The 21,743-nt window shown below is 58.9% G+C and overlaps 1 protein-coding gene across 1 annotated transcript in view; it reads right to left on the bottom strand.

Moving 5' to 3' along the window:
- Nucleotides 1–16,129: 16,129 nt before the first annotated feature.
- The window catches only part of Etnk1 (ethanolamine kinase 1), a 33,923-nt gene continuing 28,309 nt past the window's right edge, over nucleotides 16,130–21,743 (bottom strand). Inside the window, exons 6-8 of the mRNA XM_042699479.1 lie at nucleotides 21,282–21,442; nucleotides 17,903–17,976; nucleotides 16,130–17,728 (exon numbers count right to left, since the gene is read on the bottom strand). Coding sequence (XP_042555413.1) covers nucleotides 17,629–17,728; nucleotides 17,903–17,976; nucleotides 21,282–21,442 — 335 coding nt within the window. The 3' untranslated portion in view covers nucleotides 16,130–17,628. The remainder of the gene's footprint in view (nucleotides 17,729–17,902; nucleotides 17,977–21,281; nucleotides 21,443–21,743) is intronic.

The raw sequence follows: 21,743 nt of genomic DNA, 5'->3' as shown, positions 1-21,743 counted from the left end.
TTCCCAGCCCAGCTCCAGGGAGGAAAATCAACACAGTGACGAGTGTTAGATAATCTACGCTCTGAGCAGACGCTGCTAGATCTTTCTTCCACATAACAGCTTTTAAAAAAACAAAAATCAGGGCTGGGAATGTGGCTCAGTGGTAGAGCGCTCGCCTAGCATGCCTGAAGCCCCGGGTTCAATCCTCAGCTCCACATACACAGAAAAAGCCAGAAGTGGCGCTGTGGCTCTAGTGGTAGAGCGCTAGCCTTGAGCCAAAGAATCTCAGGGACAGTGCCCAGGCCCTGAGTTCAAGACCCAGAACTGGCAAAAACAAAAACAAAAAACTAAAACACACACACACACACACACACACACACACCACCCCAATTTTCTCCATTTCATTCAAAGAACATCCACTCACAGGATTGTCTTTCGCACAACTACTAGAGGTTGTCTTTATTGTGTTTTTGTTGGTCATGGGGCTTGAACTCAGGCCCTGACGTCCCTGAGCTCTTTTGCTCAAGGCTTGAGCCACAGCTCTACTTTTGGCTTTTTGAGTGGTTCATTAAGCGAGAAGAGTCTCACTCTACTGTGTGGGCTGGCTTCAAACTGCAATCCTCAGATCTCAGCCTCCTGAATAGCTAGGATGACAGGCGGGAGCCACCAGCACCTGGCTTTTTAAAAACAATATTTTTACAAGGGCGACCGACCTACTCCATGTTGTAAAAAGAATGAATCCATAGCTCACTGACCAGAAGGAGATGTCAAATGGTCTGCTCTGAACAGAAACAAGTGGACTTTGCTCACATTCTCAGCCCAGAGACCCTTACACTGTGGGCAGGCCCAGTCTCCATGGGACCCCCTCCTGCCTTTCCATCTCCCTCTCTCCCTGGCCTTGTGCAGCTTGGGGTTTGCCATCCTGAGGCTTCAGAGGTGTTTTCACCCAAATATCCGCCCTCGCGTGAAATGTTCCAGAACCTTCCTTGTGCATTTTTTCCCGTGACATTTTTCTCGCCCCACTCTTCCTGAGAGACGCGGCCTGGGACCCTGCTCTTTGTAGCACCTGAAATTCAGGCCACCAAGCTGCCATGTTGTTCTTCCCCCTTTCTGAAACGAAGGGCACGTCCGTTAATTGGAAAGCCTGCTGGGGCTTTAAGCCGAATGTCATCGAGACTGCCTGAAAACAGCCCATGGCATCTCCAAATTCCCTTCCTTCTAACTTCACACAATCCCTACTTTTGAATTCCCCAAATCAAATTTCACCTCATTTACCCAAAGGAACATAAACCAGGCTACACTAAAGCCACCAGCACAACCATGTCCACTGCAGTATTGTTTACCATAGCTAAGATATGGAACCAGCCCAGATGCCCCTCAGGAGATGAATGGAGCAAGATGATGTGGTATATATACACAATGGAATTCTATGCCTGCATCAGAAAGAATGACATTGCCCCATTTGTTAGGAAATGGAAAGACTTGGAAAAATCGTATTAAGTGAAGTAAGCCAGGCCCAAAGAAACATAAGCTCCATGGTTTCCCTCATTTGTAATCATTAGCAGACGGATAACTATGTACATGTGGCCATATAAGATGATGCTAAGCAAAATGAACTCTAAGGTATAGAAACAAGAGGGTTTTGTTGTTGTTGTTGTTATTGTTTTTAATGTACTGTTTATTTTTCTTTCATCTTTTTTTTCCCTTTGGTTTATCCTCTGTTGCCACTGTTTTTTATACTGGTACCCTGTGTCTTGTACATATGTTTGTCTGATTTGGGGAAGGGAAGAGGAATCTCAGAAATGGTGACACAAAGGGCAAAGGTTGAACCTATTAATAACAATAGTCACAAGACATTATACTGGAAATGAATTTTACAACTTGGGAGTGGGGGAAGTCGGGAGGGAGGGAAAATGGGAGAAAAACAGGGAAGGAGGAAACACTATTCAACAAGAAATGTTCTCATTACTTATGTAACCGTAACCCCTCTGTACATCACCTTGACAATAAAATTAAATTTAAAAATTTCACCACCTCCTTTCATCCTTGGAAAGTTCTAGCTTCTAATCCTTGAATCATTGCACTAGAAAAGGTTGGGCCGCGTTTATCAGTTCTGATCACCTTGTGAGCCAGCATTGAGCCCGATGGCTATTGTTTCCTGTGAAAAGCAATTTTATTTACATACTATTTATCCTCCATACTTGTAACTCTGGGAGCTATGTTCCAAGACCAATATCCATTCATTCCTACGAGGAAGACCAAAGCACTAGAACCCAAAGCTAATAAATGGCAGGGCCAGAACTTAGACCCTGGTCAGAGCCTGGGCAAGAAAAGTCCTTGAGGTTCCACTGCGAAAATAACCAGCAAAAAGTCAGCCTGGAAGCGTGGTTCAAGTGGTGGAACACCAAATGAGCAAGCCAGCGCTGGGTTCAAAGCCCAATGCCAGAAAAAGAAAACACAAGAAAGGCAGAGAGAAGAAAAGGTCCTCTTGTATGAGGACGTAGTTGCAGACTGGCTTATTGCAGAACCGTAAGTCTTGCACATGTAGTGAGAACAGAAGGAAGAGTGGAGTAGTGGGAAAATAAATGGGTCAGGAGGAAGTGGAGCTCAAAGTGGTAGAGTGCTAGCCTTGAGCAAAAAAGCTCAGAGACCAACACCTAGGCCCTGAGTTCAAGCCCTAAGAACCGACAACCAAAAAAAAACCAAAATTGGTCAGGAAATGATGAGTTTTAATCTGGGCAGTAGAACAGTAGGTATTTATTTATTCTGTTCACTTCATAAAGGTTTCCATTTTTCTTTTTTTGTGCTAATACCGGGGCTTGAACTCGGGGCCTGGGCGCTGTCCCTGAGCTCTTCAGCTCAAGGCTGGTGCTCTACCACGTGAGCCACAGCTCCACTTCCAGTTTTCTGGTGGTTCATTGGAGATGAGACTCTCACAGACTTTCTTTCCCCGGCTGGCTTTGAACCGTGATCCTCAGATCTCAGCCTCCTGAGTAGCTGGGATGACAGGTGTGAGCCACTAGCACCTGGCTCAATTTTTTTCTAGAATAAGTTTAATTTCATTGACTGACAAAAACCAACTTTTACTCAGCAACAAGGGTGCAAATTGCACGTGTTCTAATACATAGCCAAGACAAGGAGATGGGAAATGAAACCAAAAAAAGGAAAACAGACCAAAAAAGATGCATGTCAGAAAAAGACAGAAAGTTCAGGAAAGTAACACAGCGCCACAAATACAAGCAAAAGAAAACTCCACAGATGCAAAGTCTGACTTGTGAAATTACATCACCACCTTGTGGCCTGTTCCGGTATTACCCCAAACTCTTCCTCCTGACCTACAACTGTAACTATTTGTGTGTGTGTGTGTTGTGAGTGTGCACGTGTGTTGTGCCTTTAATTACCCATGTGTAACTTCATTAAAGGAAAAACCTAGTTTCCATCTAATTTGTGACAGAAACAACTTCCTCCTCCTCCTCCTCCTCCTCCCCCTCCCCCCCCCCGTCCTCCTCCTCCTCCTCCTCCCCCTCCCCCTCCCCCTTGTCCCCCTCCCCCTCCCCCCTCCCCCCCCCCTCCTCCTCCTCCTCCTCCTCCCTCTGTATGGGTACTGGAACTTGAACTTAGGTCTGGGCGCCGTCCCTGAGCTTCTTTATTCAAGGCCGGCACTCTACCACTTGAGTCACAGCACCACTTCCAGCTTTATGGGTATTCTTTGGAGATAAGAGTCTCGTGGACTTTATTTTCTGGGCTGGCTTTGAGCCTTGATCCTCAGATCTCCGCCTCCTGAGCTGGTAGGATGACAGGTGTGAGCCACCGGCACCGGGCTGTCAGAAGCCCTCTAGACTCGCTTTACTACTTTGAGATTCGCTTTCACTTGCCACAAGACTCAATGTCTGGGGCTGGGAAGGTGGCTCAGTGGTAGAGCGCTTGCCTTGCATGCATGAGGCCCTGGGTTCCATTCCTCAGCACCACATAAGCAGAAAAAGCCAGAAGTGGCGCTGTGGCTCAAGTGGTAGAGCGCCAGCCTTGAGCTGAAGAGCTGAGGGACAGCGCCCAGGCCCAGAGTTCAGGCCCCACGACCGGACCCAAAAAAAAAAAAAAAAAAAAAGACTCAATGTCTACTAAGCTTTGTCTTCCCAATGTTTCTATTTTACATATTTGGGGTCAGGCCCCAGGATTGGCATTTCATGAACAAATCCTGTCCCTCCCACCCCCTCAAGGCCTTATGATTGCTCAGCTGCTGCTCTACCACTTGATCCATGCCTCCAGGTGAGCTTTTTGCTGGTTATTTTAGAGAGGGGGTTCTCACACACCTTTTTTTTGGGGGGGGGGTCCTGACTGGCTTTAAACCGCGATCCTCAGATCTCAGCCTCCTGAGTCGCTGGGATGACGGGCGGGAGCCGCGGCGCCCGGCTTTTCCTTGGTTGTTATCTTAAATTCCCCTCCCCTCCAGTGCAGTGGACAGCTCTCAGTCATCAGCGCCACCCACTGGCCATCTCACCTTATTTAACTCCGTCTCCAAATCCACATCTGACCGCAGGCCTCGGCTTAGTGTCTCCCATTTCTACTTGGCTGGTGGCTCCCGCCTGTCATCCCAGCGACTCAGGAGGCTGAGATGTGAGGATCAAGGTTCGAGGCCAGCCCAGGCAGGAAAGTCCTTGAGACTCTGATCTCCAGTGAACCACCAGAAAACCACAAGTGGCGCTGTGGCTCAAGTGGTAGAGCGTCAGCCTTGAGTGAAAGAGCTCAGGGACAGCGCCCAGGCCCTGAGTTCAAGCCCCAGGCCAGGCACACAAAAAACAAACCTAAATAAAACAAATAAATAATCAAATTCAGGAGAGGTGGCGTGGCTGGGTGGTTCTGTCTGGACGTGCGCAAGGCCCTGGGTTCGATCCCTGGAACTGCCGCTCCCACCCGAGACTCAGGAAACCAACGCCATCCATCCACCCGTCCACGGGCACAGACGGCGGCCGCCACGCGCAGGGAGAGCTGCAAACACGCGCAGCAGAGTGGCCACGAGGCCTGGGCAGGTGTGACCGCGCGAGAGCCTTGACTTCCCGTGAACATACACTGCCCAAGGAGGAAGGAAGAGGGGAAGAGAAGAAAGAGGAGGAGGAGGAGGAAGAGGAGGAGGAAGGAAGAAGGAAAGGAAGGGGAAAGGAAGAGGAGGAAAAAGGAAGAGGAGGAGGAAGCAGAGGAAGAAGAGGAGGGGAGGAGGAGGCGGAGGAGGAGGGGAGGAGGAAGAAAAGTTGAAAGGAGGAGGAAGGAAGAGAAGGGGGAAGAAGGAAGAAGAGGAGGAGAAAGAGGAAGAGGAAGAAGGGGAAGGAAGAGGAAGACAATGAGGAGGAGGGAGGGAGAAGAAAGGAGGAGGAAGAGGAGAGGAGGAGAAGGGGAAGGGGGAAGAAGAGAAGTAATAATACAAAGAGCCAGGCGAGGTAAGGAACTGAGAGGCGCAAGCCATGGAGGGGAACAAGGGCAGGGGTGTGGAGGGGGCGGGCAGGGGTGTGGAGGGGACAGGCAGGGGTGTGGAGGGGGCGGGGGTGTGGAGGGGGCGGGCAGGGGTGTGGAGGGGACAGGCAGGGGTGTGGAGGGGGCGGGGGTGTGGAGGGGGCGGGGGTGTGGAGGGGGCAGGGGTGTGGAGGGGGCGGGGGTGTGGAGGGGACAGGCAGGGGTGTGGAGGGCGCGGGGGTGTGGAGGGGGCGGGGTGTGGAGGGGGCGGGGGTGTGGAGGGGGCGGGCAGGGGTGTGGAGGGGGCGGGCAGGGGTGTGGAGGGGGCGGGCAGGGGTGTGGAGGGGGCGGGCAGGGGTGTGGAGGGGGCGGGCAGGGGTGTGGAGGGGGCGGGCAGGGGTGTGGAGGGGGCGGGGGTGTGGAGGGGGCGGGGGTGTGGAGGGGGCGGGGGTGTGGAGGGGGCGGGGGTGTGGAGGGGGCGGGGGTGTGGAGGGGGCGGGCAGGGGTGTGGAGGGGGCGGGGGTGTGGAGGGGGCGGGGGTGTGGAGGGGGCGGGCAGGGGTGTGGAGGGGGCGGGCAGGGGTGTGGAGGGGGCGGGGGTGTGGAGGGGGCGGGGGTGTGGAGGGGGCGGGGGTGTGGAGGGGGCGGGCGGGGGTGTGGAGGGGGCGGGGGTGTGGAGGGGGCGGGGGGTGTGGAGGGGGCGGGGGTGTGGAGGGGGCGGGGTGTGGAGGGGGCGGGGGTGTGGAGGGGGCGGGGGTGTGGAGGGGGCGGGGGTGTGGAGGGGGCGGGCAGGGGTGTGGAGGGGGCGGGCAGGGGTGTGGAGGGGGCAGGGGTGTGGAGGGGGCGGGCAGGGGTGTGGAGGGGGCGGGGGTGTGGAGGGGGCGGGCGGGGGTGTGGAGGGGGCGGGGGTGTGGAGGGGGCGGGCAGGGGTGTGGAGGGGGCGGGCAGGGGTGTGGAGGGGGCGGGCAGGGGTGTGGAGGGGGCGGGCAGGGGTGTGGAGGGGGCGGGGGTGTGGAGGGGGCGGGGGTGTGGAGGGGGCGGGGGTGTGGAGGGGGCGGGGGTGTGGAGGGGGCGGGGGGTGTGGAGGGGGCGGGGGTGTGGAGGGGGCGGGGGTGTGGAGGGGGCGGGGGTGTGGAGGGGGCGGGGGTGTGGAGGGGGCGGGCAGGGGTGTGGAGGGGGCGGGCAGGGGTGTGGAGGGGGCGGGGGTGTGGAGGGGGCGGGGGTGTGGAGGGGGCGGGGGTGTGGAGGGGGCGGGCGGGGGTGTGGAGGGGGCGGGGGTGTGGAGGGGGCGGGGGTGTGGAGGGGGCGGGGGTGTGGAGGGGGCGGGGTGTGGAGGGGGCGGGGGTGTGGAGGGGGCGGGGGTGTGGAGGGGGCGGGGGTGTGGAGGGGGCGGGCAGGGGTGTGGAGGGGGGCGGGCAGGGGTGTGGAGGGGGCAGGGGTGTGGAGGGGGCGGGCAGGGGTGTGGAGGGGGCGGGGGTGTGGAGGGGGCGGGCGGGGGGTGTGGAGGGGGCGGGGGTGTGGAGGGGGCGGGCAGGGGTGTGGAGGGGGCGGGCAGGGGTGTGGAGGGGGCGGGCAGGGGTGTGGAGGGGGCGGGCAGGGGTGTGGAGGGGGCGGGCAGGGGTGTGGAGGGGGCGGGGGTGTGGAGGGGGCGGGGGTGTGGAGGGGGCGGGCAGGGGTGTGGAGGGGGCGGGCGGGGGTGTGGAGGGGGCGGGGGTGTGGAGGGGGCGGGGGTGTGGAGGGGGCGGGGGTGTGGAGGGGGCGGGGGTGTGGAGGGGGCGGGGGTGTGGAGGGGGCGGGGGTGTGGAGGGGGCGGGGGTGTGGAGGGGGCGGGGGTGTGGAGGGGGCGGGGGTGTGGAGGGGGCGGGGGTGTGGAGGGGGCGGGGTGTGGAGGGGGCAGGGGTGTGGAGGGGGCGGGGGTGTGGAGGGGGCGGGGGTGTGGAGGGGGGCGGGCAGGGGTGTGGAGGGGGCGGGCAGGGGTGTGGAGGGGGCAGGGGTGTGGAGGGGGGCGGGCAGGGGTGTGGAGGGGGCGGGGGTGTGGAGGGGGCGGGCGGGGGTGTGGAGGGGGCGGGGGTGTGGAGGGGGCGGGCAGGGGTGTGGAGGGGGCGGGCAGGGGTGTGGAGGGGGCGGGCAGGGGTGTGGAGGGGGCGGGCAGGGGTGTGGAGGGGGCGGGCAGGGGTGTGGAGGGGGCGGGGGTGTGGAGGGGGCGGGGGTGTGGAGGGGGCGGGGGTGTGGAGGGGGCGGGGGTGTGGAGGGGGCGGGGGTGTGGAGGGGGCGGGCAGGGGTGTGGAGGGGGCGGGGGGTGTGGAGGGGGCGGGGGTGTGGAGGGGGCGGGCAGGGGTGTGGAGGGGGCGGGCAGGGGTGTGGAGGGGGCAGGGGTGTGGAGGGGGCGGGGGTGTGGAGGGGGCGGGGGTGTGGAGGGGGCGGGCGGGGGTGTGGAGGGGGCGGGGGTGTGGAGGGGGCGGGGGTGTGGAGGGGGCGGGGGTGTGGAGGGGGCGGGGGGTGTGGAGGGGGCGGGGGTGTGGAGGGGGCGGGGGGTGTGGAGGGGGGCGGGGGTGTGGAGGGGGCGGGCAGGGGTGTGGAGGGGGCGGGCAGGGGTGTGGAGGGGGCAGGGGTGTGGAGGGGGCGGGGGTGTGGAGGGGGCGGGGGTGTGGAGGGGGGCGGGCGGGGGTGTGGAGGGGGCGGGGGTGTGGAGGGGGCGGGGGTGTGGAGGGGGCGGGGGTGTGGAGGGGGCGGGGTGTGGAGGGGGCGGGGGTGTGGAGGGGGCGGGGGTGTGGAGGGGGCGGGGGGTGTGGAGGGGGCGGGCAGGGGTGTGGAGGGGGCGGGGGTGTGGAGGGGGCGGGCAGGGGTGTGGAGGGGGCGGGGGTGTGGAGGGGGCGGGGGTGTGGAGGGGGCGGGGGTGTGGAGGGGGCGGGCGGGGGTGTGGAGGGGGCGGGGGGTGTGGAGGGGGCGGGGGTGTGGAGGGGGCGGGGGTGTGGAGGGGGCGGGGGTGTGGAGGGGGCGGGGTGTGGAGGGGGCGGGGGTGTGGAGGGGGCGGGGGTGTGGAGGGGGCGGGCAGGGGTGTGGAGGGGGCGGGCAGGGGTGTGGAGGGGGCAGGGGTGTGGAGGGGGCAGGGGTGTGGAGGGGGCGGGGGTGTGGAGGGGGCGGGCAGGGGTGTGGAGGGGGCGGGGGTGTGGAGGGGGCGGGGGGTGTGGAGGGGGCGGGGGTGTGGAGGGGGCGGGCGGGGGTGTGGAGGGGGCGGGGGTGTGGAGGGGGCGGGGGTGTGGAGGGGGCGGGGGTGTGGAGGGGGCGGGGGTGTGGAGGGGGCGGGGGGTGTGGAGGGGGCGGGGGTGTGGAGGGGGGCGGGGGTGTGGAGGGGGCGGGGGTGTGGAGGGGGCGGGGGTGTGGAGGGGGCGGGGGTGTGGAGGGGGGCGGGGGTGTGGAGGGGGCGGGGTGTGGAGGGGGCGGGGGTGTGGAGGGGGCGGGCAGGGGTGTGGAGGGGGCGGGGGTGTGGAGGGGGCGGGGGTGTGGAGGGGGCGGGGGTGTGGAGGGGGCGGGGGTGTGGAGGGGGCGGGGGTGTGGAGGGGGCGGGCAGGGGTGTGGAGGGGGCGGGGGTGTGGAGGGGGCGGGGGTGTGGAGGGGGCGGGGGTGTGGAGGGGGCGGGGTGTGGAGGGGGCGGGGGTGTGGAGGGGGCGGGGGGTGTGGAGGGGGCGGGGGTGTGGAGGGGGCGGGGGTGTGGAGGGGGCGGGGGTGTGGAGGGGGCGGGGGTGTGGAGGGGGCGGGGGTGTGGAGGGGGGCGGGGGTGTGGAGGGGGGCGGGGTGTGGAGGGGGCGGGGGTGTGGAGGGGGCGGGGGTGTGGAGGGGGCGGGCAGGGGTGTGGAGGGGGCGGGCAGGGGTGTGGAGGGGGCAGGGGTGTGGAGGGGGCGGGGGTGTGGAGGGGGCGGGGGTGTGGAGGGGGCGGGCAGGGGTGTGGAGGGGGCGGGGGGTGTGGAGGGGGCGGGGGTGTGGAGGGGGCGGGCGGGGGTGTGGAGGGGGCGGGGGTGTGGAGGGGGCGGGGGTGTGGAGGGGGCGGGGGTGTGGAGGGGGCGGGGGTGTGGAGTGGGCGGGGGGTGTGGAGGGGGCGGGGGTGTGGAGGGGGCGGGGGTGTGGAGGGGGCGGGGGTGTGGAGGGGGCGGGGGTGTGGAGGGGGCGGGGGTGTGGAGGGGGCGGGGTGTGGAGGGGGCGGGGGTGTGGAGGGGGCGGGCAGGGGTGTGGAGGGGGCGGGGGGTGTGGAGGGGGCGGGGGTGTGGAGGGGGCGGGGGTGTGGAGGGGGCGGGGGTGTGGAGGGGGCGGGGGTGTGGAGGGGGCGGGCAGGGGTGTGGAGGGGGCGGGGGGGTGTGGAGGGGGCGGGGGTGTGGAGGGGGCGGGCGGGGGTGTGGAGGGGGGCGGGGGTGTGGAGGGGGCGGGGGTGTGGAGGGGGCGGGGGTGTGGAGGGGGCGGGGTGTGGAGGGGGCGGGGGTGTGGAGGGGGCGGGGGTGTGGAGGGGGCGGGGTGTGGAGGGGGCGGGGGTGTGGAGGGGGCGGGGTGTGGAGGGGGCGGGGGTGTGGAGGGGGCGGGGGTGTGGAGGGGGCGGGGGTGTGGAGGGGAACACAGGCAGGGGTGTGGAGGGGGGCGGGGGTGTGGAGGGGGGCGGGCAGGGGTGTGGAGGGGGCAGGGGTGTGGAGGGGGCGGGGGTGTGGAGGGGGCGGGGGTGTGGAGGGGGCGGGGGTGTGGAGGGGGCGGGGGTGTGGAGGGGGCGGGGGTGTGGAGGGGGCGGGGGTGTGGAGGGGGCGGGGGTGTGGAGGGGGCGGGGGTGTGGAGGGGGCGGGCAGGGGTGTGGAGGGGGCGGGGGGTGTGGAGGGGGCGGGGGTGTGGAGGGGGCGGGCGGGGGTGTGGAGGGGGCGGGGGTGTGGAGGGGGGCGGGGGTGTGGAGGGGGCGGGGGTGTGGAGGGGGCGGGGTGTGGAGGGGGCGGGGGTGTGGAGGGGGGCGGGGGTGTGGAGGGGGCGGGGTGTGGAGGGGGCGGGGTGTGGAGGGGGCGGGGGGGTGTGGAGGGGGCGGGGGTGTGGAGGGGGGCGGGGGTGTGGAGGGGGCGGGGGTGTGGAGGGGGCGGGGGTGTGGAGGGGGCGGGGGGTGTGGAGGGGAACACAGGCAGGGGTGTGGAGGGGGCGGGGGTGTGGAGGGGGCGGGCAGGGGTGTGGAGGGGGCGGGGGTGTGGAGGGGGCGGGGGTGTGGAGGGGGCGGGGTGTGGAGGGGGCGGGGGGTGTGGAGGGGGCGGGGGTGTGGAGGGGGCGGGGGTGTGGAGGGGGCGGGCAGGGGTGTGGAGGGGGGCGGGCAGGGGTGTGGAGGGGGCAGGGGTGTGGAGGGGGCGGGCAGGGGTGTGGAGGGGGCGGGCAGGGGTGTGGAGGGCGCGGGGGTGTGGAGGGCGCGGGGGTGTGGAGGGGGCGGGGGTGTGGAGGGGGCGGGGGTGTGGAGGGGGCGGGGGTGTGGAGGGGGGCGGGGGTGTGGAGGGCGCGGGGGTGTGGAGGGGGCGGGGGTGTGGAGGGGGGCGGGGGGTGTGGAGGGGGCGGGCAGGGGTGTGGAGGGGGCGGGGGTGTGGAGGGGGCAGGGGTGTGGAGGGGGCAGGGGTGTGGAGGGGGCGGGCGGGGGTGTGGAGGGGGCAGGGGTGTGGAGGGGGCAGGGGTGTGGAGGGGGCGGGCGGGGGGTGTGGAGGGGGCGGGCGGGGGTGTGGAGGGGGCGGGCAGGGGTGTGGAGGGGGCACAGTGGGTCGTGCAGGGGTGAAGGAACCTCACACCTGCAGGTCTGGCTGACCTGGGAGGAGGGGGGTGAAGGGGGGAGAGGAGGGGTGGGTCACATCCCCCCCACTGCCAACCCCACCCCGCACACCGGGGCCCAGAGAATTCTCCACCCTGGCAGGACTCAGGACCCCCCCCATCTGCCCAGACCTAGGCTCCCCTCCCCTGAGCCCCGGGATTCGGGGGCTTCCCAAGTGTAGGAATGTCCTTAAATCAGATTTCACCCCCAAAATCTCCCATTGGAATTTGTAGGTGGGGACGGGAGGGACAAAGTGGGGGAGAGCGAGGGAAGGGGGGCCAGGGAACAAGGAAGAAATGGGCTCACGACCCGACCGATGCCACTGTCACCCTCCGCCCGTCCCCGTTCTCATCACAATTAAAAAATGAAAGTTAAACACAGGGGAGTTGGGGGGGGATGTACTCATTACCTGAGGGGGTGGGGGGGGGGGGGGGGAAGGGTGTTTATCCGTGGTGGGGTTTGAACTCAGAGCCTAGGCACTGTCCTGAGCTCTTTTGCTCAAGGCTAGTGCTCTATAATCTTGAGCCACAGCGCCACATCCAGTTTTCTAGTGGCTTTAATGGGTGATCAGGGTCTCGTGGTCTTTTCTGCCTGGGCTGGCTTTGAACTGCAATCCTCAGATCTCAGCCTCCTGAGTAGCTAGGAAGACAGGTGTGAGCCACCAACATCAGAGCTCAGTCAGACAGACAGACAGACAGACAGACAGACAGGCAGACAGGCAGGCAGGCAGGCAGGCAGGTATACAGACAGACAGACAGACAGACAGACAGAGATATATAGAGGTGAGCAGAAAGAGATAGATGGAGATAGAGATATAAAAAGACACAGACAGACAGACAGTACTGCTGCGTTCACGTCTGTACCTTGCTGGCGTAAATAAAAGCAAGAATGGTGTAGACTAGCCACCCTAAGAGATCTGCAATGTGTGAGCTGTAACTAAAGCACAGGAAAGGCAATGTGCGATGTCACACTGAGCCAAGTCATAGGCGATGGCCGCAGTAAAAGTGGACGCTTTCCGCCAGGCAGGCTGGCCTCTGTACCTAAGTCTTCCTCAAGAGGGTCCTGGTTTGAACTCTCCCTCTCACCACCAAAGATCCACCAAGAGGAGCAAGCAAGGCCTTGAATGGAAAAGCTCAGGGACAGGGGCTGGGCAGGCGGCTCAGGGGTGGAGCGCTTGCCTTGCATGCATGAGGCTCTGGGTTCGATTCTTCAGCACCCCATCAGCAGAAAAAGCCAGAAGTGGCGCTGTGGCTCAAGGGGTAGAGCGCCAGCCTTGAGCTGAAGAGCTGAGGGACAGCGCCTAGGCCCTGAGTTCAGGCCCCAATGCCCATCCCTCCCTCCTGCCTTCCCTCCCTCCCACACTCCAAACGTACATTAACATACATTTACATGCTACCTTTGAACAGTCTTACATTTCTAAATATCAAAAAACAAGTTGAATTTAAAAAACGACAATGAAGCCGTAGCCATGTAGTTAGAACCCAACTTTATTGTTACAACGGATTTTTATTTACAGAATATAAATCTCTTCAAAAAGATACATTCCTTCATCTATCTGATCAATGGTAGAAAGCCTTAGGAACAGAAACGAAGGCTCAACTCCACGTGAGGGACTCGAACAGGGAGAAAGAAGAGCTTCCTTCACCGGCCAGGCCCGCGGACCACCGGGGGGGGGGGGGGGGGGGGGGGGGCGCAGGCCTGCGCACCCCCAGAGCAAGGTTCACGTTCAGTTAGGAAGTCATCAAAATGTACAAATGAAATCTTACACAGGGACACAGGCAACCAACACAGGAGCAAAGGAAACCAACAAAACCAAACCCAACCCAGGAAGTATCTCCATCAGCGAACGAAGACTTAACAAAAACAAATCTCAGCCTCGCAGTCAGGTCTTTTCCCAGACACAGCCAGGACCCCCCCTCCCCGCCCCCCCCCCCCGCCCCCCCCCCCAGTGCCTGGCTCTGTTCAGTGCCGGGACTACTTTCTAGCACTTCCAGTATATACAAAGCAGCATTATTCTACTAGAGTTCACATTGGATACACAAAGTCCCCATTCAACACACAGCTAACATAATGACATTTATTTGTTTTTTTTTTCTTTGCACATGGGGTAATACCATGTTTTTTTTCTTCCTTGGAATACAGTATTCTTTTGAAAACTTCAAATACTTCATGTCATGGAAACTAGACCCAGCCAAAGGAAAAAGCTCAGGGCGGAGAGACACCAAACGTTTCTTCTTTGCACATTTCATGGGCAAGGAGAATGCTTTGCATTCAACAGACTCCAGGATGGTACGACTCAGCTTTGAGCACCACAGCTAGAACCACAGCAAGCAGAGCAAGAACTCCGCCTCCTCTACTGCTTTCTGGATGGTTTATGTAGGAGCCGGACTCCAAATCTCTGAGAGCTCCTAACTGTTTTGAAATGTAACTAATGCAAAGGAAGTCTGCAATTCCCATCAGCTAGGGTTCGTTTTTGACCCTTCCTCTTCAAATGCTTGGAATACAGTTTGTGATGTCTCCGTTTCTTGTTTTTCTAAGCCGCTATCTAGTGTTTTATTTAAGTGACCCATGGTATGCACAAAATCCATGAGTAAGAGAACCAAAAAGTAAGATGGAGGAGGATTTAGGGAGAAAGATAAAGCATTCTAACTGTTCTCTTGTGTCAGTAGTATTCTAAGTACACATACAGAATAAGAGAGGGGAAAAGAAAAAGAAAAAACCTTCAGGAAGAGTTGGATTCCCCAGGTGTGAAATGGTTACGGCACTGTTTGTTCCAAGTCAGCCAGATAATCTCTGTCATATGTTCTGAACCAGAATGAACATTTCCGTGTTAACAACAAAAAAAAATCTTAACTCATTATGTAAGAAATCTTCACTGATTTCACTTTTCAAGTATTCCAAGTCGTGCAAAAGCCCCCCAAGAAGAATCCCGGAGCCGTGCACCAGAGAGGTTACCCAAAATGGAGTGATGCCATTTGAATGCCCTTGAATCTGCTTTAAGGCGGCAAGCCCAGCCCGCAGGGAGCCAGCACCCAGGTGGCCGGGCCTCACCCCCTCCTGCGCACCCCAACCTGCAGCGCACCTCAATTCCCCACGCAGCAGCAGCAGCAGCAGCAGCAGCGTGCAGAAGGAAATCCTCCTGACCAAAGGGGGAGGGAAGAAAATCAGAGCGAGTCCCTGCAGCACAGAGAACGCTGTCTTCCCACACACACCTGTCATTCTTGTATCTCTGTGTGCAATGGTGGCCGAAGTCCTCCAAGTCACGCCCCGGACAGTTTTCCTCCGACCAACCACCGCTGAGCTTGCCCAGCTGCGGCCTGATGCATTTCTGATCAGACGCGTGGCGTCTGCATCGGTTTATCGCACAGTGTGGAGCAGTACAAAGGCAATTCAGAGCGGGTCAAGCTGACAGTAGTTACGGTATGAGATCAAGATCACAGGAAATGGGACGGAGGCTAACCAAAGCAAAATGGATTTTTTTTGGGGGGTGGGGGAGGAAATGTTTGTCATTGAGACTTTCCCCGCCTTTTATTTCCGTTGATGTGCACTCGCTTAAGGCTGCATTGTCTTTTGCAGATCTTTGCAGATTTACTCAAGGGATGGGAACTGTCAGCTCTGTGGGGTGTGTGGCATTTCACACTGAATTTCAAGGGGTCTTGGGGGGTGGGGGTTAGTAAACATGAGCAATCTTACAAACAGGACAAGGTCACGAGACTCCAGTCTGCAGTGGTGCAATTGCACGTTCCATTTCCATGGAGCCGGCGATCCAAGGACGCGAAGCTCTTCCTCTTCTGTCTGTATCTCGCCTCGGGGCGGAGCTGGGGGGCAGGCAGAAGCTGAGGAACACACCGGCCGGCCCTGGGTTCCAGTTGCTCTTCCAGTTGCCACTTCGGGTCTGGGTCATTTCCTGACAGAGTTAAGAAGTCCAAGGAGAGGAAGAGCGTGCAGACGGGCCCGGGCCCGTCCACTAGACAGACGGAACGCACACTCATTGACACGGCTTCCTTATTTACACTGGTGCTATGTACACTCTGGACGGGCCAGGCTGACGAGTTTTGTGCTCCTAGCGACCTCGAGGGGTCGGGGATGCGGGATGGGTCACAGCCACACGGGGCGGGTCTTCCCAGAAAAAGGGAGGGTGTGCACAAGTGTGCAAGGAGCCGGGCGGGGGGCGGGGAGGGGGACGTGGGGTTTTGCTTGTGAAAGCATCCAGGCCACCGCGGTGCGCGCCCAGGGCCTGTGCCCTGGGGCACACGTGCGTGTTCGCAGGGACAGAGTAAGGCATTGGAGTTCCTCAGCGTGAACGCGAGAAGGCAGCTGATCGCTTACGAAGCAGGGGCCAGGCCAGCGGCTGACGTCGGGGTGCAGCGCAGACGTAAGGTGTCGAGGATCCCTGAACCCTCCTGCCCAGTCTGCACAGCCTTCGGACGGACGGCCGGCATGGGGGGCTGCGGGGGGGGGGGGGGGGCCCTGGGGTGCCGGCACGCTCATGCCCGGGGTCCTCACGGAGCCCTGCAGCAAGCCATACCAGCAGCGGCTCAGGGAGTCTCTGTTCAGCACGGCTTGAAGGAAACATACAAGGCAAGGCAAAATGACCCCCCCCCACTTCTCCAAGATAACCGACTCCTGCTTTAAAGGCAGGAAGCAGAGACTCGAGAACGTTCTACCCTCTTGTATCCCTTGTTTCTGTAAGGTAACCATTGTGGCTTAAGTAATCAAAGACTTTTGTCTAGCTTTATCAATAAATACGTGCTAGAGAGAGAGAGAGGAAAGAGAGAATTCTATCATTTTTCTAGAATCCTCTTCCAGCCAGGTGAAATCTCTACCCACGGCAAATGTGTACGTTCACTTTTGACATGGCCAAAAAAAAAAAAGCTGTGATTTAATTGGTTCCATTCAGTTCATCAACTAGGCAAAGATTTTATTGATCTTACAGTAATGTGGTTTATATATATATATATTAAAAAAAGCGAACATTGTTACGGTTGGGGAGGTAGAGAGCAAATCTTGGTCTAACACTGTTCAAAGACACACACAAACTGGGGGACTCCACGTGGACGAGACCAGAAGGGACCATGGGAAGTGGCCTTGTGAGTGTCTGTCTGTCCTTCCTTCATTAGCTTTAAACGCCGTGAGCTAGTGCTGGCACTGGAAAGCGCTTGTCTGGGCCCTGCCCCTGGGACCCCCGGAGGCTGAGCTGCTCTAAGCCAACTCTGCCCAAAGAGCGAGCTGGGTCCAGAGGCTCCAACAGCACCGCCCGGGCGGGCGGGCGGGCGGCGGAAAACCCTCCCTGTCTTGCGCTCGCCCCATCGAACCACACTGCAACAGAAGCCAGGCGGATCGCCACCACGCAAGCCCACCCGCGTCAGTTATTTCTGCTTCCTTCACATTCTCTCGCTTGTCAGATTGGAGGTGTGCAAGATCAACGTGCAAGTAAATGGTCCTTGTCATCATTTGCTCATCTAAGCCAGAGCCGGCGTACAACGGGAAACCCCAACACACACACATACACACACACAAACACACACACACACACACACACACGTCACCTCCTGTTTGCCAGGACAGTCAGCAGTGCCAGCTGTTACTGGAAAGTCAAACACAATCTCCAGAGAAGCAAGCACGTTTTGGTGACAAGTCGTTTGGTAAAGAGTTTGAAAACAAGTAGGACCCAGCGACATTTCACAGTTGAAATCGTGACTTCACCCCGAGTTTGGCACTCGGTCCCATTTCTCCAAGAAACATTTACACCGCCACATGGACAGAAGACAAGTGCATCCTACGTTGTATTTCCCAAAGAAGAGGTAAATGTCTCACAGTTCCTTGAAAAGGCTGTCCTCAGCCCCCGGCAGAGACCCGGAACGCATCTCTTCCTAAACAGGTGCTTTTCCTGCGCCAGGCCTGGCGTTGGTGGACGACGTGATTCACTGTGCACAGAGCAGAGCTCACACAACCACCAAGACCGCTCCTCTAAAAATGAACCTTCTACACAGAGCCACCGAAATGTGTTTCTCTAGAACGTTCTAGAACTTTCTAGAACGTTCTCGTTGCATACACTCGCCGCACAGGTGACACATGAGCGTGGTCACGCTCGGGTTCGAGTCGCAGTGAGTCACTCACATCCGACACAGAGCGATCGGGGGAGGGAGGCCCCCCCCCCCGGCCCCCCCATCCCCCGCCCCTGAGCCACGCCGGCGGGAACAGCCCTGCGTCTAGCTCTTGGCATCCTTGAGTCCGAGTTTAAAAACAGATTGGTTGTTTTAGAGGCATAATTTGTAAAGCAACAGAACCAGATTAAATAACAATTGTAACAAATAGTGGCTTTTTGGAATTTCTTAAGAAAAAAAAAAAAAAAAGAAGAAGAAAAAGAAAAAGAAACACAACCGAACTCCAGAGCAGCTACTTGAGAACAGTGCGGTCTGGGCCCTGCTCGGGCACGCCCAGCGCCATCACCTCCGGCTTCATCTTAAAGTACTGCTTAAAACGGACGATGGCGTACCTAGAGAGAAACAGCCCGTCAAAGCCTCTCCCCAGCGCCTGGGCTCCCTCCCTGCGCCCCCTGGTGGATGGCCGCGGGCTGACCGCGCGCACGCTGACCGCACACCCCCGGCCCTGGCCAGGCCCCCGGGCGGCATTCACAGCCCACAGGGCAGCCCTCCAGGAAGGTACTCACCCGAGGAAATCAAACTCGATAGTGGAGTACTTGGCTTGAATCAAGGCCCACAAGCCCCAGAAGAAATGCGAAGCCTTAAGAGGAAGAGAAGAAAGTCCAGAGTTAGGATGGTGCGTTTCTTTATAAATGAAATACAAAAGAAAGCAAGCCGGTCTGGTCCCTTCTTCCCGCACGCGGGTGCATGCATGCACACACAGCTTTCCCCTCGGTTTTGCCCGCTTCTGGGGACTGGACCCCAGGTCTCGGCGAGGCCGCAGGCTATTCCACTGCCAACGCTGTCTCTTCCTTTCTTTCCTTCTCTCTCTCTTTCTTTCTCTTCCTCTCCCTCTCTCCCTCTCTGCTTGGTTACATCAACTATGGAAAACACATCACACACACACACACACACTGACAAGAAGTGCAGTCATTGGACAGGTACAGGTCGCTTCTGTCCAGAGTCAATTGCTTCGAAAATTAGAACCCAGTTTTTTTTAGGGGGCAGGGGGCAGGGAAGCAGGAGGCCGGTCACAGAACTTGAACTCAGGGCCTGGGCGCTGTCCCTGAGCTTTTGCTCAAGGCTAGCTCTCTACCACTTTGAGCCACAGCACCACTTCAAGATTTCCAGTGGTTCGATGGAGATCAGAGTCTCAGACTTTCCTGCTTAGGGCTGGCTTCGAACCGTGATCCTCAGATCTCAGCCCCCTGAGTAGCTGGGATGAGAGGCATGAGCACTGATGCCCGGCCAGAACCCAATTTCTGAACCTGCTCAGTACCAGCACTGACAGGCTGGCCTGGAGATCATGACCTTCCTGTGCCGGCCAACCCGGGGCCGGGACTATAGGGGACACCACCCTGCCTTGGAGCTTAAGGGGGTCCTCATGGCTGTGATCACGAACGCGACTCCCAGAGCCTTCTCAACATAAAATAGGAAACAAAACCCCAGACACGGTTAGCGTGCTGACATGTGAAGGGGAAGATGGGCAACAAAGGGTGGAAAAGGGTTTTATGGGAAAAACTCGGCACGAACCTACAAGGTTCCCTGAACAGAGCAGAGTGTGCCAATGGGTAATGGGCCTTAGGACCTCGCAGGAATTCCTGTGAAATGTGTGTGTGTGTGTGTGTGTGTGTGTGTGTGTGTGTGTGTGTGTGTGTGTGTGTGTGTGTGTGTGTGTGTGTGTGTGTGTGTGTGTGTGTGTGTGTGTGTGTGTGTGTGTGTGTGTGATTTCCCCCTGCCAGGAAATACACAACCACAGATAAGCCGGCCAACAAGAAACAGCTAAGCTTCTAAAAACTGTGACTTTTGTATTGAAAAACATAACAAGAATAACCACGGGGGGGCGGGGGGGGGGGCCACAGAAACAGCTCTTCATTTGTGCGTCACCATGCCCGCCGCGCCCCCTGGCGGCCAGCGGGAGTCTCAGGCTGACAGAGTCAGGAAGACCACTGATCAGGGGGTCATACTAACTGGGGGGGGGGGGGGGGGGGGGGGGGAGAGGGGGAGCCTGGGGGTCTGGCTGACACTTTTGTCAAATATAAAAAAAGCAGCTTGTCATTTCAATAGGAGTAACTGACAGGCCGGGTGCCAATTATCAAACTTGCGCCGACACCCCAAAAATAGAAGTGCAAGTGAGGCAGCGTTGATCTGCGGGCCACGGCGTCTCTGTTCAGCACAACACCTTCTCACGGCAACCGTGAGGGCCGCGTGCATGGCTTTGGGGGGGGGCAGTAACTGCTGGGCGCTGTCCCTGAACCTTTCACTCAGGGCTGGTGCTCTACCACTTGAACCACAGCTCCACTTCTGACATGCCCAGTCTGGCGGACTTTCCTCGATCCTTAGATCTCAGCCTCCTGAGCGGCTGCAATGACAGCCCTGAGCCACCAGCGCCCCGCTGAGTGCAGTTTTCTTTTACTCACAGAAAGAAATGGCACTGTTGCTCAACCCCATGAATCAATGTTCTCCAAATTACTACCAATGTGAAAATGGTCAACTGATGCACCGCCGACCCAAGTAAACCACACGTTAAAGTAACAAGGAATGAATGTTAGGATGAAATACTGTAGCTGAGTGTAAAGAATCTGCCATTTGAGGAGTTTTGACATCGCATCAAAAAGCAAACACAGACCAGCCGGCTGCTTTGCTTGCACCTGTGATCCCTAGCTACTCAGAAGGCTGGCATGTAAGGATCAGGTTCAAAGCCAGACCTGATGTCCAATTAATCAGCAAAAAGCCAAAAGTGGAGGTGGGTCAAGTGATAGAGCACTAGCCTTGAATTAAAAAACCAAGTAGGAGTGCGTGGCCTTGAGTTCAAGTCCCAGTACTGGCATAAACACACACGCACACACACACACACACACACACTGATCTGAGAAGGTAGGTAGACTACTTCTCTTTCCCAACAACATCTTGTGTGGAGTTATTTTTCTTCCTATACGTCAACTGAGACAGCATGTTACAACAGATGGAAACTACAGGAAATCAAGCCATCTCCTATTAAGAAGCACTGAAGAAATTTGCCAACGTGTAAAATAATGCTATTTTCTCACTCATCCGCTTTTTATTCTGGAAAAAGACTGTTTCACATTTTGAAAACAATACTGATTTTCACATGACTCTTTCCAATATATAGCCTATAGATACTCAAAATACTACTTAATATAATGAATATTATCTATGGTATATATAAATACATAGTATATATAAGTGTGTAATAATATAAGTAATATACTTAATATAAGGACTAATCAAAAAAGGTCAAGACAAAACGGGTTTAAATCATGAATCGTAGTGTGGAAAACTCGATTCATGTGCATCTACTTTGAGTCCATGTTTGTAACCTCATCCAGAGAATGGAAATGACAAACTGCTTCTCACAATGGTCCTAACCCCAACTGGAGACGGTTCTTTACACAAACAACTACTGAGCGCCACGAGGCCCGGTGCTGGTCTAGGTACTGGGGATGGCATAGTGAACGGAACCTAAGTTTGTCCTCAAAAGCCAGGTGGAGGCAGGGGCAGCTCTGGGCAGCACATACTCTCCAGTATCTTGAACAAAGCATTTGCACGAGTCAGGCGCCGGCGGCTCCCGCCTGTCATCCTGGCTGCTCAGGAGGCTGAGATCTGAGGATCATCAGGGTTTGAAGTCAGCCTGCACAGAACCGCCTGTGACACTCTTCTCTCAAATCAGCCAGCAGAAAGCTGGAAGTGGCGCTGTGGCTCAGGTGGTAGAGCGCCAGCCTTGAGCAAAAGAGCTCAGGGACAGCGCCCAGGTCCTGAGTTCAAGTCCCAGGACTGGCACAAAAACAAAGCCGCGCAACTCAAACCTAGAATTTTTTTTTTTAATACTGATGATGACACATTTCAAATGATCTTACTATGTCCTTTCCCGCACGCTAGCCTTACCAACGCAAACTGGTTGACGTGGATGAAGAGCGTCTCCACGTCGCCGTCCGTGACCTCAGTGCCGAAGCCCTTGAACTCCTGGTAGGCCTCCAGGTAGGCCCGCAGCCACTGTCTCTGCAGCTCTTCACCTGGGTAGAGACTATAGTCTACATCACTCACACCTGCAGGAAGACACACACATGCTCAACACTGAAGTCACACTCTTCAACATACCTGGAACGTCGTCACACTAGCTGTTCATGGATTCTTTTTTTTTTGTCCATCATGGGGCTTGAACTCAGGGCCTGGGCGCTGTCCCTCAGCTCTTCACTCAAGGCTGGTGCTCCACCACTTGAGCCACAGCTCCACTTCTGGTTTTCTGGTGGTTCATGGGAGATGAGAGTCCCATGGACTTTCCTGCCCAGGCTGGCTTTGAACCGGGATCCTCAGATCTCAGCCTCCTGAGCAGCTGGGGTGACAGGC

This window comes from Dipodomys spectabilis, unplaced genomic scaffold, assembly GCF_019054845.1.
Source record: "Dipodomys spectabilis isolate Male_0828 unplaced genomic scaffold, ASM1905484v1 ptg000252l, whole genome shotgun sequence".
Classification (NCBI taxonomy): Eukaryota; Metazoa; Chordata; class Mammalia; order Rodentia; family Heteromyidae; genus Dipodomys; species Dipodomys spectabilis.
The sequence above is the reverse complement of the archived record's forward strand: the minus strand, read 5'-3'. Positions and strand labels throughout refer to the sequence as shown.